The sequence below is a fragment of the Hylobates moloch genome, unplaced genomic scaffold (assembly GCF_009828535.3).
Source record: "Hylobates moloch isolate HMO894 unplaced genomic scaffold, HMol_V3 SCAFFOLD_23, whole genome shotgun sequence".
Lineage (NCBI taxonomy): Eukaryota > Metazoa > Chordata > Mammalia > Primates > Hylobatidae > Hylobates > Hylobates moloch.
Genome location: NW_026652298.1, coordinates 22551257 through 22564364, shown reverse-complemented (window position 1 = coordinate 22564364; position 13108 = coordinate 22551257). Strand labels below are relative to the sequence as shown.

The following is a 13108-nucleotide window of genomic DNA, read 5'->3' as shown; positions in this document are numbered from 1 at the left end:
TAGCCAGGTGTGGTGGTGCATGCCTGTAATCCCAGCTACTCGGGAGGCTGAGGCAGGAGAATTGCTTGAACGTGGGAAGCGGAAGTTGCGGTGAGCTGAGATCGTGCCATTGCACTCCAGCCTGGGCAACAAGAGCGAAACTCCGTTTCAAAAAATAAATAATAATAATAATTTTTAAATAGCATAGTGTCATCATAATGATCAAGTGAAGGTGCAAAAAAACATGGGAGGAAACCTCCCCACCCCTACAAATTGGCAAGTGATGGTGGGGATTAACCAATTAAAAAAAAGCCCATAGGAGAAAACAGTTACTGTCAACCTTCTTCCTAACCCATACCACCCCTGAGGTTCCATATTCCTTTGGAATAGTTCCCCAGGTATAAAGGAGCTCCCGGACTCCTTTCTAATGCCACTTACAAAAAAAGTAAGAGGAGGTCACAAAATTTAAAGGGCACTAACTAGAAGTATGGTGTGGTGGCCATGTATTCCTTTTTGTTTTGTTTTTTTTTTTTTGAGACGGAGTCTTGCTCTGTCGCCCAGGCTGGAGTGCAGTGGTGTGATCTCGGCTCACTGCAACCTCCACCGGGGAGGGTTCACACAATTCTCCTGTCTCAGCCTCCCTAGTAGCTGGGATTACAGGCGCACGCTACCACGCCTGGCTGATTTTTGTATTTTTAGTAGAGACGGGGTTTGGCCATGTTGGCCAGGCTGGTCTCGAACTCCTGACCTCAGGTGATCCACCTGCCTCGGCCTCCCAAAGTGTTGGGATTACAAGTGTAAGCCACCGCACCCGGGTGGACATATATTCCTAACCAAAAGTCTAGACACATGATTTGACAAATGGGAGTATATGTAAGGGGCCAATGGGCAGTGTTTAAACTGTCTTTCTCTTAACAGTCTTGGCTAAATACATGTTATACGTGGCTCTTGCAGTGAAAACAGGCGGGTGATTCTCAAGGGGACCTCCACATCACAGCTGAGGAAATACACTTCCCTAGGGACTGAGGAAAGAATGCCCAGTGCTTATACAAATTCCCCTGTTCCAACCTACGCAATAGTAACTAACAAAGTTACAACATACAGGAGACATCTTCAGAATAGACAATGGATTAGAATGAAGTAATTACTTACCAGAGTTTTAAGAATAATCTTAACTGGAAGATAATGTCTGGATGTATCAATCAAAATTCCTCTGTGAGAAAACCTTGGAGAATCAATAATGGTGGATTCATTGATGGTGAACTATGACAAAATACAATTTTGATTTAGTTTTAGAATTTTCTGTTGTCTTGAACTCAATGAAGACTACATCTATTTATACAAGCAGTTCATAAAATATTAATTTAGAACAACAAAAATGTATGAAATTTACATTTACCGGCTAATATCTGGGGAAATGAAACCTTCAGGAAGCAATAGCTAAACAGGTTACATTTTTTTCTATTAGTAGTTTGTCTAACAATTTTTAGTAACATATAATAATCATACTTACAGTTCCATAAGAATCTTGATAAACTAACTGGCTAAAGGTCTCTAAACCTGAGGAAAGCAAAATTTATTGCATTAATTTATAAATCAACAAATTGAGATGATAAAAGTTATATCGTTCAAACAGACTCATAACCAGGTAAGGCAAATATAATTGAATATAGTGTTATACCTCTATCCTCTAAAATATATTGTTATACCTACACCCTCTACCATAATTTCTAAAATCAAAGCCAAATTAAAAAACAAAATCCATTGCACTTCTCTACTCATCTAATAAAAGTGCTTTACTTCATCGTACCCACACCCTTGTTTCAATATACACAAAATAAGAATAGTAATTTAATAAAATACCAGTTCCTTAATAAATTTATAGCATCATGAGAAAGAATTTTTATAATCAAATATAGTCACTTTTAGAAGGTACCTAAATGTAACAGGGAAAAATAGCTGGAAAAGCCATGAAACTATAAATAAAGGCCAATTTACAATACACAGCATTTTACTTATAGCTGCAAAGACTACCTTCTGAACATTTTTTACTCCAGTGGATTATCTCCTTAATATACTAGTTGACAGGCTAATTCTTCTAACTGGCCTTGACTTTATTCAGATTCCTCATTCTAGCTGACAGCTATGCAGCCAGGGAATTTTTAACCTAAGAACAGTTCAGTCATCTTTACTACGCCTTCCTCGCTCCCCAACCTCATCAAGTACAGGTTCATGCTGGGAAGAATAACTCTGAAAGTTTCTGTTAAGTGACATTACATTCAATAATGATCAGCTTAGAGTACATTACTCTGAAAGTCTGATGGTAAACAGAAAATACGGACTTCTTGGACTAGAAATCTAGTCACCACATACTCACAAGAGTGGTTTTTTCTTTTCTTTTTTTTTTTGAGACTGAGTCTTGCTTTGTCACCCAGGACGGAGTGCAGTGGCGTGATCTCGGCTCATTGTAACCTCCACCTCCCGGGTTCAAGTACTTCTCCTGCCTCAGCCTCCCAAGTAGCTGGGACTACAAGTGTGTACCACCATGCCCGGCTAATTTTTGTATTTTTAGTAGAGATGGGGTTTCACTGTGTTGACCAGGCTGGTCTCCAACTCCTGACCTCAAGTGATCCACCTGCCTCGGCCTCCCAAAGTGCTGGGATTAGAGGCGTGAGCCACCGTGCCCAGCCTTGCTACAGTTCTTCGTTTTGGTATGGATCAGAACAAACATCAATAAGCGTCTCTTGGCTGGGCATGGTGGCTCACGCCTGTAATCCCAGCACTTTGGGAGGCGGGGGCAGGCGGATCATGAGGTCAGGAGATTAAGACCATCCTGGCTAACACGGTGAAACCCTGTCTCTACTAAAAATACAAAAAATTAGCCGGGCGTGGTGGCAGGTGCCTGTAGTACCAGCTACTCGGGAGGCTGAGGCAGGAGAATGGCATGAACCCAGGAGGCGGAGCTTGCAGTGAGCTGAGATTTCACCACTGCACTCCAGCCTGGGCAACACAGCGAGACTCTGTCTCAAAAAAAAAAAAAAAAAAAAAAAAAAAAAAAAAAAAAAGGCATCTCTTCTCCTTAGCAGACACAGACAAGACAGGCAGATTGGACTAATAAAAGCTTAAAATCACTAATATTATACATAAATAAAATTACATTTGTAGTAAATATCTAGATATTTTCATATTCTACTTTGAATAAAATTATAATCTTCTTATGGTATAAAAACATATAGCATAACAATGATTATTTTAGGTAACACTCTATCTGAGTCAAATTCCAAATCTTTATTTATTTTGTTTTTTGAGATGGAGTCTCGCTCTGTCGCCCAGGCTGGAATGCAGTGGTGCCAGCTCAGCTCATCCCAAGTAGTTGGGATTACAGGCATGTGCCACCATGCCTGGCTAATATTTTTTTTTGTATTTTTAGTAGAGATGGGGTTTCACCATGTTGGCCAGTCTGGTCTCGAACTCCTGACCTCAAGTGATCCGCCTGCCTCAACCTCCCAAAGTGGTGGGATTACAGGTGTGAGTGACTATGACCAACCCCAAGCCTTTATTTTAATGACTAAATTTGGTTAGTTCATACTTTCTTAAATTCCCTTTCTAAAAACTCTGCTATTTGGAAGTCAGTACAGTATCTTATCTGCCTAGAAAGAAAGGTAAAAGAAACTTTTGTACAGCAAATGTCCTGATGTCAAACTTTGAAGTTCAGACCCTGAAATTCTCAGGAAAAGCTTTTCAAGTTACTCCCTGCCCACTGCCTCTAACCAACTCTATAGCATATTTGCCTTTTGACACTGTTCCTTATACAAACTTAGTTATGTTTCTAAAATCCACAGGAATTTAAAATTAGGGAAGAGAGATGCTTGCTTCTGAAGTCAACAGAAGCGATAGCTGAAACAAAATTCCCTAATCAGGACAGGTTGGGGCCATGTGTAGTGCTATAAACATTACAGTCCCAAGAGCATCAATGAATTACAGCACTGTAGGAATGTAATAACCTTCAAACATTTTTTGGGAGGTCAAATGAGTTTTCTCCCATGCTGTATTATTTGTATTTTTTTGAGACAGGGGTCTTGCTCTGTTGCCCAGCCTGGAATGCAATGGTGTGATCTAGGCTCGCTGCAGCCTCAACGTCCTGGACTCAAGCAATCCTCTCACCTCAGCCTCTACAGTAGCTGGGACTATAGGTCCACGCCACTATGCCTGGCTAATTTGTGTACTTTTTGTAGAGATGGAGTTGCACCATGTTGCCCAGGCTGGTCTCAGACTCCTGAGCTCAGGCAATCATCACCCACCTCAGCCTCTCGAAGTGCTGGGATTACAGGCGTGAGCCACTGTGCTGACCTCTCCCATGCTTTATGTAGTACATGTTCAATGGAAATCATTTTGGAACTACATAACAAAGCATCCTGTAAAGGATCCAAGGCAGCAAAGTTTTGCTGTGCTTGATTTCACAACGCACCAACTGAAAATTTTCCTTTACTGGAAAGTAACAATGAAACTGCATGAAACTTACCTCGTAATGCTCCCCAAACTCTGTTGGCCTTAAGGACAGCCACTGGTTCTTTCACAAGTAAAGTATCTGTATTGAGGATTTAAAATCACACACATACTTTTGTTAATCCCTCAATGACACACAATAAGTTTCCTAAACATGTCATTGATATTTCTGGACTATTATTTTCTCCCAAGCACATGACCTATTTCTCTAACTGCCTCCTGTACATATCCATCTGGATGTCCTGCAGATTCCTTCGACTCCACATGCCCCAACAGAACTCTTCCCTCCCTCCTCCGCACACTTCGACCTGCTGGTCTTCTGTGTTCCTCATTTCAGTGAGTCACAGCACCACCATCCAGTCACTTGAGTCACTCAGAACGGGAATTTGGGTGTCATCTCCATGTTTCCTCATTTTCCCAAGAGAGTTAGTCTCTCCAACTTCTCCTCAACAGAGTAGGGTCCTAGTTAAGCTCAGAGTTTAGTTCAAACTGCAAACATTCCTCAGTTCCTACTAATCCTTGTTAACGCCCTAGGTGTCAGTCAAATCTATTCCCCTTAAGGCCAGAGAGTATCTACACTCTTTTGCCTTCAGAATTTTCTACTTGCCCTGTACCCACCTTCCCTCAGTATCATCCAAATCTGCCTTAAGACTTACTCTCCAAATCCCTTTAGCTTAGTTCAGCTTTGTCCCACTCAATAAAAATAATTCAGCTTTGTCCCACTCAATTAAAAGTTCACATCATCCAGAATGGGACTCCAGTTAGCTGCTTCTGGTGAGAGGCTAATCTCAATCTTTGAAGCACACTCTAAGGTTGGCCCAATAGTCATTTAGTCTTTTAGAGAGGTCTGGAGTGGAATCAACCACATAGTAAAACCACAGATGGTAAAGAGATTGAAAGCTAAAGGGTATAACAGCTTTGAACTTTGCCACAGCAAAGACACTGACAGGCTGGAGGTTAATGATTTAATACTGTGTCCTCTGGGCTGGACCTTCTACCACCACCACCATTCAGATGCTCACGGAATAGTTAGCTGCAGGTAGGCAAAACTGCTCTGTCAGTAGTGTGAGCATCTCAGGTGATAGTCTTCTGACAAGATAGCCTTTTCCATTAGATAACCACACTCCATTAGCTGAGTTAGCCAATGCCAGGCTAAGAACTATATTGCTATTTATGAGCATAGTCTAATTATGTTTCCTCTACATCTATAGCAAATTCTTGTGGTGTTGTTGAGACAGAGTCTCACTGTGCTGCCCAGGCTGGAGTGGAGTGGCACGATCACGGTTCATTGCAGCCTCGACCTCCCAAGTAGCTGGGACTGTAGGCATGTGCCACCACGCCTGGCTAATTTTTCCTTTTTTTTTTTTTGGTAGAGACAGGGTTTTGCCATGTTGCCCAGGCTGGTCTTGAACTCCTGGGCTCAAGCCATCTACCGGCCTCAGCCTCTCAAAGTGTTGGGATTACAGGTGTCAGCTACGGTACCCAGCCTGTATCAAATTCTTAATCAGCTACCTAGAGCTCACTGCTCCATTGGTCGCTGTTTAAAAACATTTTTTTTGCCACAATCTAGTTTTGAGATCTTCCAGAAATAGCACAGTCACCTAAAAAACATTAATATATCAAGTATATATAATATACTTGATACCAATTATTTTCTAATAGCTGACAACTGGCTGATATTAAAAAGGACTGTAATTCAACTCAGTGGAAAATACATATAACAATTAGAAATGTGGTTTTCTAAATATATGGACACATAGCTACAGAATCTCCATTTTTACTTCACAACCAAGTTATTAGTGTTAACAATGATCACTTCCCTGAGGTGTGAAAGGAATTATATCATTGACTTTTCAGTTAGCCCATTCTGTATCTTTTTGCACCGTAAATACATTTGTTTTGGAGGGTGAATATACCAATGACATATCTATATATTCTGTTTAAAAGCAATACACTATAGATAAGGCTAAAATCTCCTTTGAGATACTCACCCAACTCCCTCTACCTTCCTCAGAGGAAATACTTATTGGGCATTTTCTTAGGCTTGACATAGATGTACATGGAAGGAGAAAATATAGTATTGCTTTATGCGTGTGTTCCTGCATGTGTGTTGATATATAAACAGGGTCCACCTCTACACATAATTATACAGCTTCCTTTGTTCAACTCAGCAGTTTATCTTGTCAGTTCTCCATGTGTGTTCTCAGTCATACTGCTTCTTTATTCTTAACTGCTGTGATCATACTGTTTAGTATAGATTGACAAGATGTATTTAGCCATTCCTCTATTGATGGACATTGAGTTTTATTGACAATTCTTCACATTACAGGCAAACTGCATCAGACATCCTTGATTTATGTGTCCATTTATCTGCAGTAAAAACTAGTCCACTTCTCAGGGCATGCATATTTTTATTTTTAATAAATAGTGGTGCTTTAACATGTGTCACCTCCTCCAACATGTCCTCCCACTCTGGACATTTGATATCTTGTTATTTCCATTCATATGTGTTACTTTTATCATCATCATCAACTAGTTTAAAGACTAAAAACTAGTTTCTTCTTCAGCTGAAAATTTCACAATCACCTTGTCTCAAGAAACTTCCCTTTCAGAATAAAGAGGGTTTGTAGAACTGACTGAAAGATAAGCTATGACTCTCTAGTCTCGATACATTTCATTTTGTGGAATTTACAATCTGTTATCTGTATTGCCAATGGACAGCAAAGATTCCTTGGCAACATAATGACCATTTCCATCTCAATTCAGGTTGCAAAACCTGCTTCACATGGTGTCTGAGTACTGAGTATCAATTGAAATGATACCTGATGTTGGTGAGTTTTCCTATTTCTCTTCTAAGAACAGCTACAGAATTGAAGAGAAAGAAAGCTTTCTTTCAAAGAGATGTATTATTGAGAAATCTCATCTAAACCAGCAGGATGAAGACATGTACTTAACTGTGAGGCAGTCTGGGGGTAATGGAGTTGCTCTTTTCTCTAAATTTGTGGCATCCTTTTTTTTTTTTTTTGAGACGGTCTCACTCTCCCCCAGGCTGGAGTGCAGCGGCATGATCCCAGCTCACTGCAACCTCTGCCTCCTGGGTTCAAGTGATTCTCCTGCCTCAGCCTCCTGAGTAGCTGGGATTACAGGCACGCACCGACATGCTTGGCTAACTTTTTGTATTTTTTAGTAGAGATGCAGTTTCACCATATTGGCCAGGCTGGTCTTGAACTCCTGGCCTCAAGTGATCCACCCACCTCGGCCTCCCAAAGTGCTGGGATTACAGGTGTGAGCTACAGCATCCGGCTTCTGTCTTTACACTCAGTTCCCCTGTCTGCTCTTTCTTGCACAAATCTTATATTACACATGTCCTTATACTGCCCTTCTTTGATTCCTTGGTGCAATTCCACATTATTCTCAGGCAGTATACCCTATAGAAAAGGCACATCCACTTATTTGTTCTAAAACAATTTGGGAAAAGCCCTAGAGAATAACGTTTTAGACAACAATGAGGACAAAATCATACAGCTAAATGTTGATTATATTGTCAATCAAATGAAACTGCTGTACCCACCCTCTCCCCCAGCTCTGCATTATCTTTGTGTAAAATTAGATTATAAATAGAGATCATGGATACAGATATTTTCAAAGACAAAAGTTAAGAAATTACCTAGATGTCCAAAAGAGATTAGTCAAGTCAGCTCATCCATAGTGACAGAACATTATTCGGCCATTGAAAATGATATCACAGAACACTAGTGAAATTCATGTTTAATTTATAATGTATTTTGTAAAAAAGCATGATATAAAAGTACAACAAAAATACAAGAAGCACATGTACAGAATTACTGCCATTTTCATGTCAATGCTTATCATGTTTGTATTTATGTCTATGTAAAATGTTTACATGTTTTACTCTGCAAAAAAATACAGCTAAAATGACAGTGATTAATTCTGTCTGCTGGGATTATGAGTGGTTTATTTCTTCTGCACTTACTGTATTCACAAATTTTCCATGAAGACTATATACTACTTTTATAATCAGACTTTAAAGGTTATTTTTAAAATAAGAATCATAAACTCACTGGTTGAGAACTCACAGTGGTTCCTAGCATGGAGCCAGTTTTTGGCACTTAAGTCCGTCAGCGAGCACCTGGGATATAATACACTCACACTGCATAGGTACTTACAAGACTCATCTGAAGATATGCTGGGGAAAGCATCACACTCTGACTGAAGGGTGACTGAGACAAAAAGTTGCTGAAGCTGGGTTCTAGCCTGGAATTCAGCAGGTTCATGATGCCACTTGTAGAAACCAAAAATATAGCCATGATATCTGTTTGAGAAATAAATGTAAACACATTTTAAAAGGATTTTAGCCAAATTTTTAAAACAGATGTGCTAGTAACACTGTAGTTAACTCCTCAAATCCATGCTGCCCATTGTAAGTCCAACTAGAGATTCTCACCCCAGGCTGTACATTAGAATCACTTGGGAAGTTTTTTGAAAATCCCAATGTCCATGCCTTCAGACTCAGAATCTATGAGAATGGGATTCAGGCATGGGAATTTTAAACGCTTCCCCACACTCTGAAGTGACATATGAAGCCCCTGTTAAGAACCAATAATGAAACCATCATGGTAATCCATCACTCTTGGGAATGAAAAACCAATTCTGACCAGTGATAGGATGTGGGGGTTAGGGGGAGTTCTTCTGAGCAAATCACAAGAAAACTTCCTCTGTAAGTGAGAGCTGGACTAGTTGCCACTACACTAAAGTGGACAGAGCAGAGATGGAAAGAATATGGATCCCTGGTAACACTGTTGAGCCACTCAGTCTACTTGCCCTAAATTCATCCCTACTTTTCGACATCCTAATGTGTGACATAAGTTTTCTTATTGTTTGAACCAGATCGAGTCAGGGTTCCTGTTACCTTCCTACAAAAGTATCCTAGCTTATATATAAAGCCCCAAAAGAAGGTCCAGAATTCTCACCAGAGCCTTTAAAATTTACTTTTCGTTGGCCAGGCGCAGTGGCTCATGCCTGTAATCCCAGCACTTTGGGAGGCCGAGGCGGGAGGATCATGAGGTCAGGAGTTCAAGACCAGCCCAGCCAACATAGTGAAACGAAAAATACACAGTCTCTACTAAAAATACAAACAATCAGCTGGGTATGGTAGCGGGTGCCTGTAATCCCAGCTACTCGGGAGGCTGAGGCAGGAGAATTGCTTGAACCCGGGAGGCGAAGGTTGCAGCAGTGAGCCAAGATCGCACCACTGCACTCCAGCCTGGGTGACAGAACGAGACTCCATCTCAAAAAAAAAAAAAAAAAAAAAAGTTCCTTTTGTTGGTATCCAGAAATCACAGAATATTAAATAAAAATGTAAAGGCATTAAATAAAAAAGATCAGATAGGCTTCAGAGCAATTGTTTTTGGTATCCAAAAATCAGAACATTAAATAAAAATGTAAAGGCACTAAATAAAAAATATCAGTAGGCTTCAGGGCAATTGTTTAAATAATATTTTACAGATTTTGGTAAGCCAGAAGGTTATATATGCTACTTATGTGTAAGGATGTCTTATGCTTTTTCGCAGAAGAGGTCGGAAAATTCTGACATGTTTGGAAGTGTATGAAGTGTATGGAAGTTAACCAATGAGAGAATGCAATGGATGTAGGTGTTGAGGGCCCTCCTCATAGGAAAACCTTGACAGATTAAAAAGGAAATTAAGACCACCGAAATACATACTTACAAAAGGTTAAGATGGTAAATTTTATGTTATGTGTATTTTTTCCATAATTAAAATTTTTAAAAAAAAGAAATTAAAGCTGCCGGCAGCTTTGAGATCAGAGTTGGAAGCTGGCTTAGGACCTTGACCCTAGGTAGTAAAATTCTAACAGAAAACTCAAAGGGCTGTGAGGCAGTATGGCAAAGGTATGTGGGTTAGTTTAGCCTTCCAGGAAATGAAAGAGTGAAGCTATTTGTTTATTTTTAAAAATGAGCATGTGATGAATGCTGTTCTAGAAGCTAAAGAAGCAGCTATGCATCTAACAGCCAAACTTTCTGCCTGCAAAAAGCATTCTGTTTCAAAGCAGGGATTGTGATACAACCTGGGTTCTGCAGAGACAGGGGCTATGTGATTCTGAACAATCCGGGGCCTAGGCCATGTCGCACTTTCTGAACACTCCCATATTTCCAAATCTTTCCAACTCCACTGTGCTTTTACTCTGAGATAGCTGCTGCCCCTCCTGAGTTCCTAGAATGCTCACATGCATGCCTTCAAGTCTTAGCCATAAGGGCCAACACATTTTATGACCTGCTTCCTGATAATGCCAGGCATAATGAATGGCTGCTTCACTCAGCGGCCATGAATTAGGCACTCTTCAACTACTCACCCGCACCTGCCCTGAAATACCAAGCCTTGCCTTCAAACCATCTCAGCTGATTTAAGTCCTGGTTATCTACCTGTTGTTAACTTACATCACCCATGCTTTCTTGTCACAGTCAGTTCAGCGTATTACCAAGTCCTTGTTTTACTTAGCAGTATGACACAGAAGGAAAATCCAATTCTACAAGCTGAACTCCAAGGCAAATATCATAAGGGTGTTTGTTTTTAAAAGATTTCCAACCCTAGTCATGATCTTCTGAGACAACCTGTATGTACTTTCCATGCAATCTTTCTGAATATCCCAATGCAACCAAACACTTTGGTTCTACAACTTAACCCCACTCCGGCCTTAGCAGATTGGATACCAAAGGCTCATTAGTGTGTGTGTCTAAAATAGAGACCGATAACACCCATTTAGTTGTACAAAACAGAAGGAAACTGTGAGCCTTCTGATTGTAGAGAATGAACCATTTCTGCCATCGGCATCTTGGGCCTCTGCAGCTTGAGCCTAGGCACCTGTCCTATCTGGGGTCAGAACACATTACTCAGTTAGTTTTGCATTCCCTCCCCACCTGTTCAGTGTCCTGCAAGCACACTTAAGCTCTATAGTATCCACTGGGTACAGCGATAGGCTTGGGGAATGCCAGGAGGCAGTACGGTCAGCACCAAATTACAGTTCTGCAGGGCACGATATGCCTTCAGGACAGTCCCACCTACACAGGTCTCATACTGAGGGGACAGTGTGTGGCTTCTTCAAACATCTCCCCAGGGGAACCTGCCTTGTCTATGGTGTAATTGGCTGACTCCCATGACAAAACTCACCCTGTCTGCAGCCAAAGGGTGAGAGAGACAGAGGCGCTATCTAGGGGTCTGTAAAAGAGGAAGCAAGGAGAGCAGGCACATGATTGCTGTTGAGAAACAAAGTTTGATACTGCCTAACCACTGACCACAGAAATGTAGTTAGAGGCAAATATGTCACATTTTATATGGAAGAGATTTTAGGAGAGAGGGGAGTTTTAGGCAGTGCTCGGAACTGAGGACTTCTGCCATTTGAGTTGTTACCAGGAGATGTGAGGAGAGGTAAGGGGGCGAAACTGGCCTATAAATGACAGTCAGCTTTGGGGAATTCCTTGTCCCTCAAGAGAGCTTGTCTAAGCCCTTCGGGTAACTTATCCCTTTGAACGTCCTTCAAATAAGGAGCTGTCACTTTCCTCCCCAGCTCCAGAGCTGTCCGGTGTCCCCTCCATCCATGTCATTTGCCCAACAAGGCCTCAGAGCAACCTCCCTCTTCCACTTAGTATCCGGCTCTCAAACCAGGGCTCCTGAGAACCCAAGGTGTCCCTTAAGAAGCAGGAGGAGGGTGGGGGCAAGAGCGTGGGTTCAGTCCATTTGGCGCTGGGCAGATCGCCTGCCCGCTCCGGGGCGGTTTCCTCGTCTGCGCAGTGGGGTGGTGAGGGTCTGCACAGCGCCCCGGGGTGGTCCGCCTCTCCCCTCCCCCAGGACACCTCCCGGCCGGGCCGGGAGCGCTCACCGCCGAAACGCTTCCTCCAGCAGGGTGCAGGAGGGGCCCGCCGTGGAGTTGGGGCTGTGGCTGATGTAGAAGTTCTCCGGCGCGAGATGCAGCAGGTTCGGGGTCATCTTCACCGAGAGCGGCAAGGGCCACAGCGCCGGCCCCGGCTTGGCCGAAACGCCCGGGGCCCGAGCCGCCTCCGCCACCTGCACCACCAGCGCCACCTGAGTCAGCAGCGCCAATATCGCCGCCAGCAGTGTCGCCAACAGCAGCGCCAGCAGCATGGGCGGCCGGGGCAGCCCCAGCCCGCACAGCTCCATGGCCGCTCGGCTGCTTTCCGCCCGGTCTGCCGAGCCGGAGCCTCGGGACCCGACTTCCCGCCCGGCCAGGGTCGGAGGAAGCGCGGCCGCGGCTGAGTCACCGAGTCAGATGACTGCGCGCCCCGCCCCCGGCTCCGCCTCCAGGCCCAGGCGCGCCCTCGCCTAGCCCGCCCTGCCCAGGCCACCTCGAGAATTAGCTCCAGGGGTGCCCTCGGGTAGGAGCAGAGCCCAGACAGCAACCTCAAACACGGGATGGCTAAAGTAGGAAAAATTCCCGGTGCTGGCCGTACGTGGTGGCTCACGCCTGTAGCCCCAGCACTTTGGGAGGCCGAGGCGGGCGGATCACCTGAGGTCAGGAATTCAAGACCAGCCTGGCCAACATGGTGAAACCCCGACTCTACAAAAACACA

General features: G+C 43.0%; 1 protein-coding gene across 3 annotated transcripts in view; it reads right to left on the bottom strand.

Moving 5' to 3' along the window:
- The window catches only part of HEXB (hexosaminidase subunit beta), a 29437-nt gene extending 16661 nt beyond the window's left edge, over window positions 1–12776 (bottom strand). For all 3 annotated transcript variants that reach the window (XR_009211826.1, XM_032145152.2, XM_032145151.2), the window contains exons 1-5: window positions 12400–12776; window positions 8673–8818; window positions 4502–4567; window positions 1493–1539; window positions 1132–1242 (exon numbers count right to left, since the gene is read on the bottom strand). Coding sequence is in view for 2 of the 3 variants with exons in the window: in XM_032145152.2 (XP_032001043.1) it covers window positions 1132–1242; window positions 1493–1539; window positions 4502–4567; window positions 8673–8818; window positions 12400–12698 (669 nt within the window). In the remaining variant the exon portion in view is untranslated. The remainder of the gene's footprint in view (window positions 1–1131; window positions 1243–1492; window positions 1540–4501; window positions 4568–8672; window positions 8819–12399) is intronic.
- Between the last annotated feature and the right edge of the window lie 332 nt (window positions 12777–13108).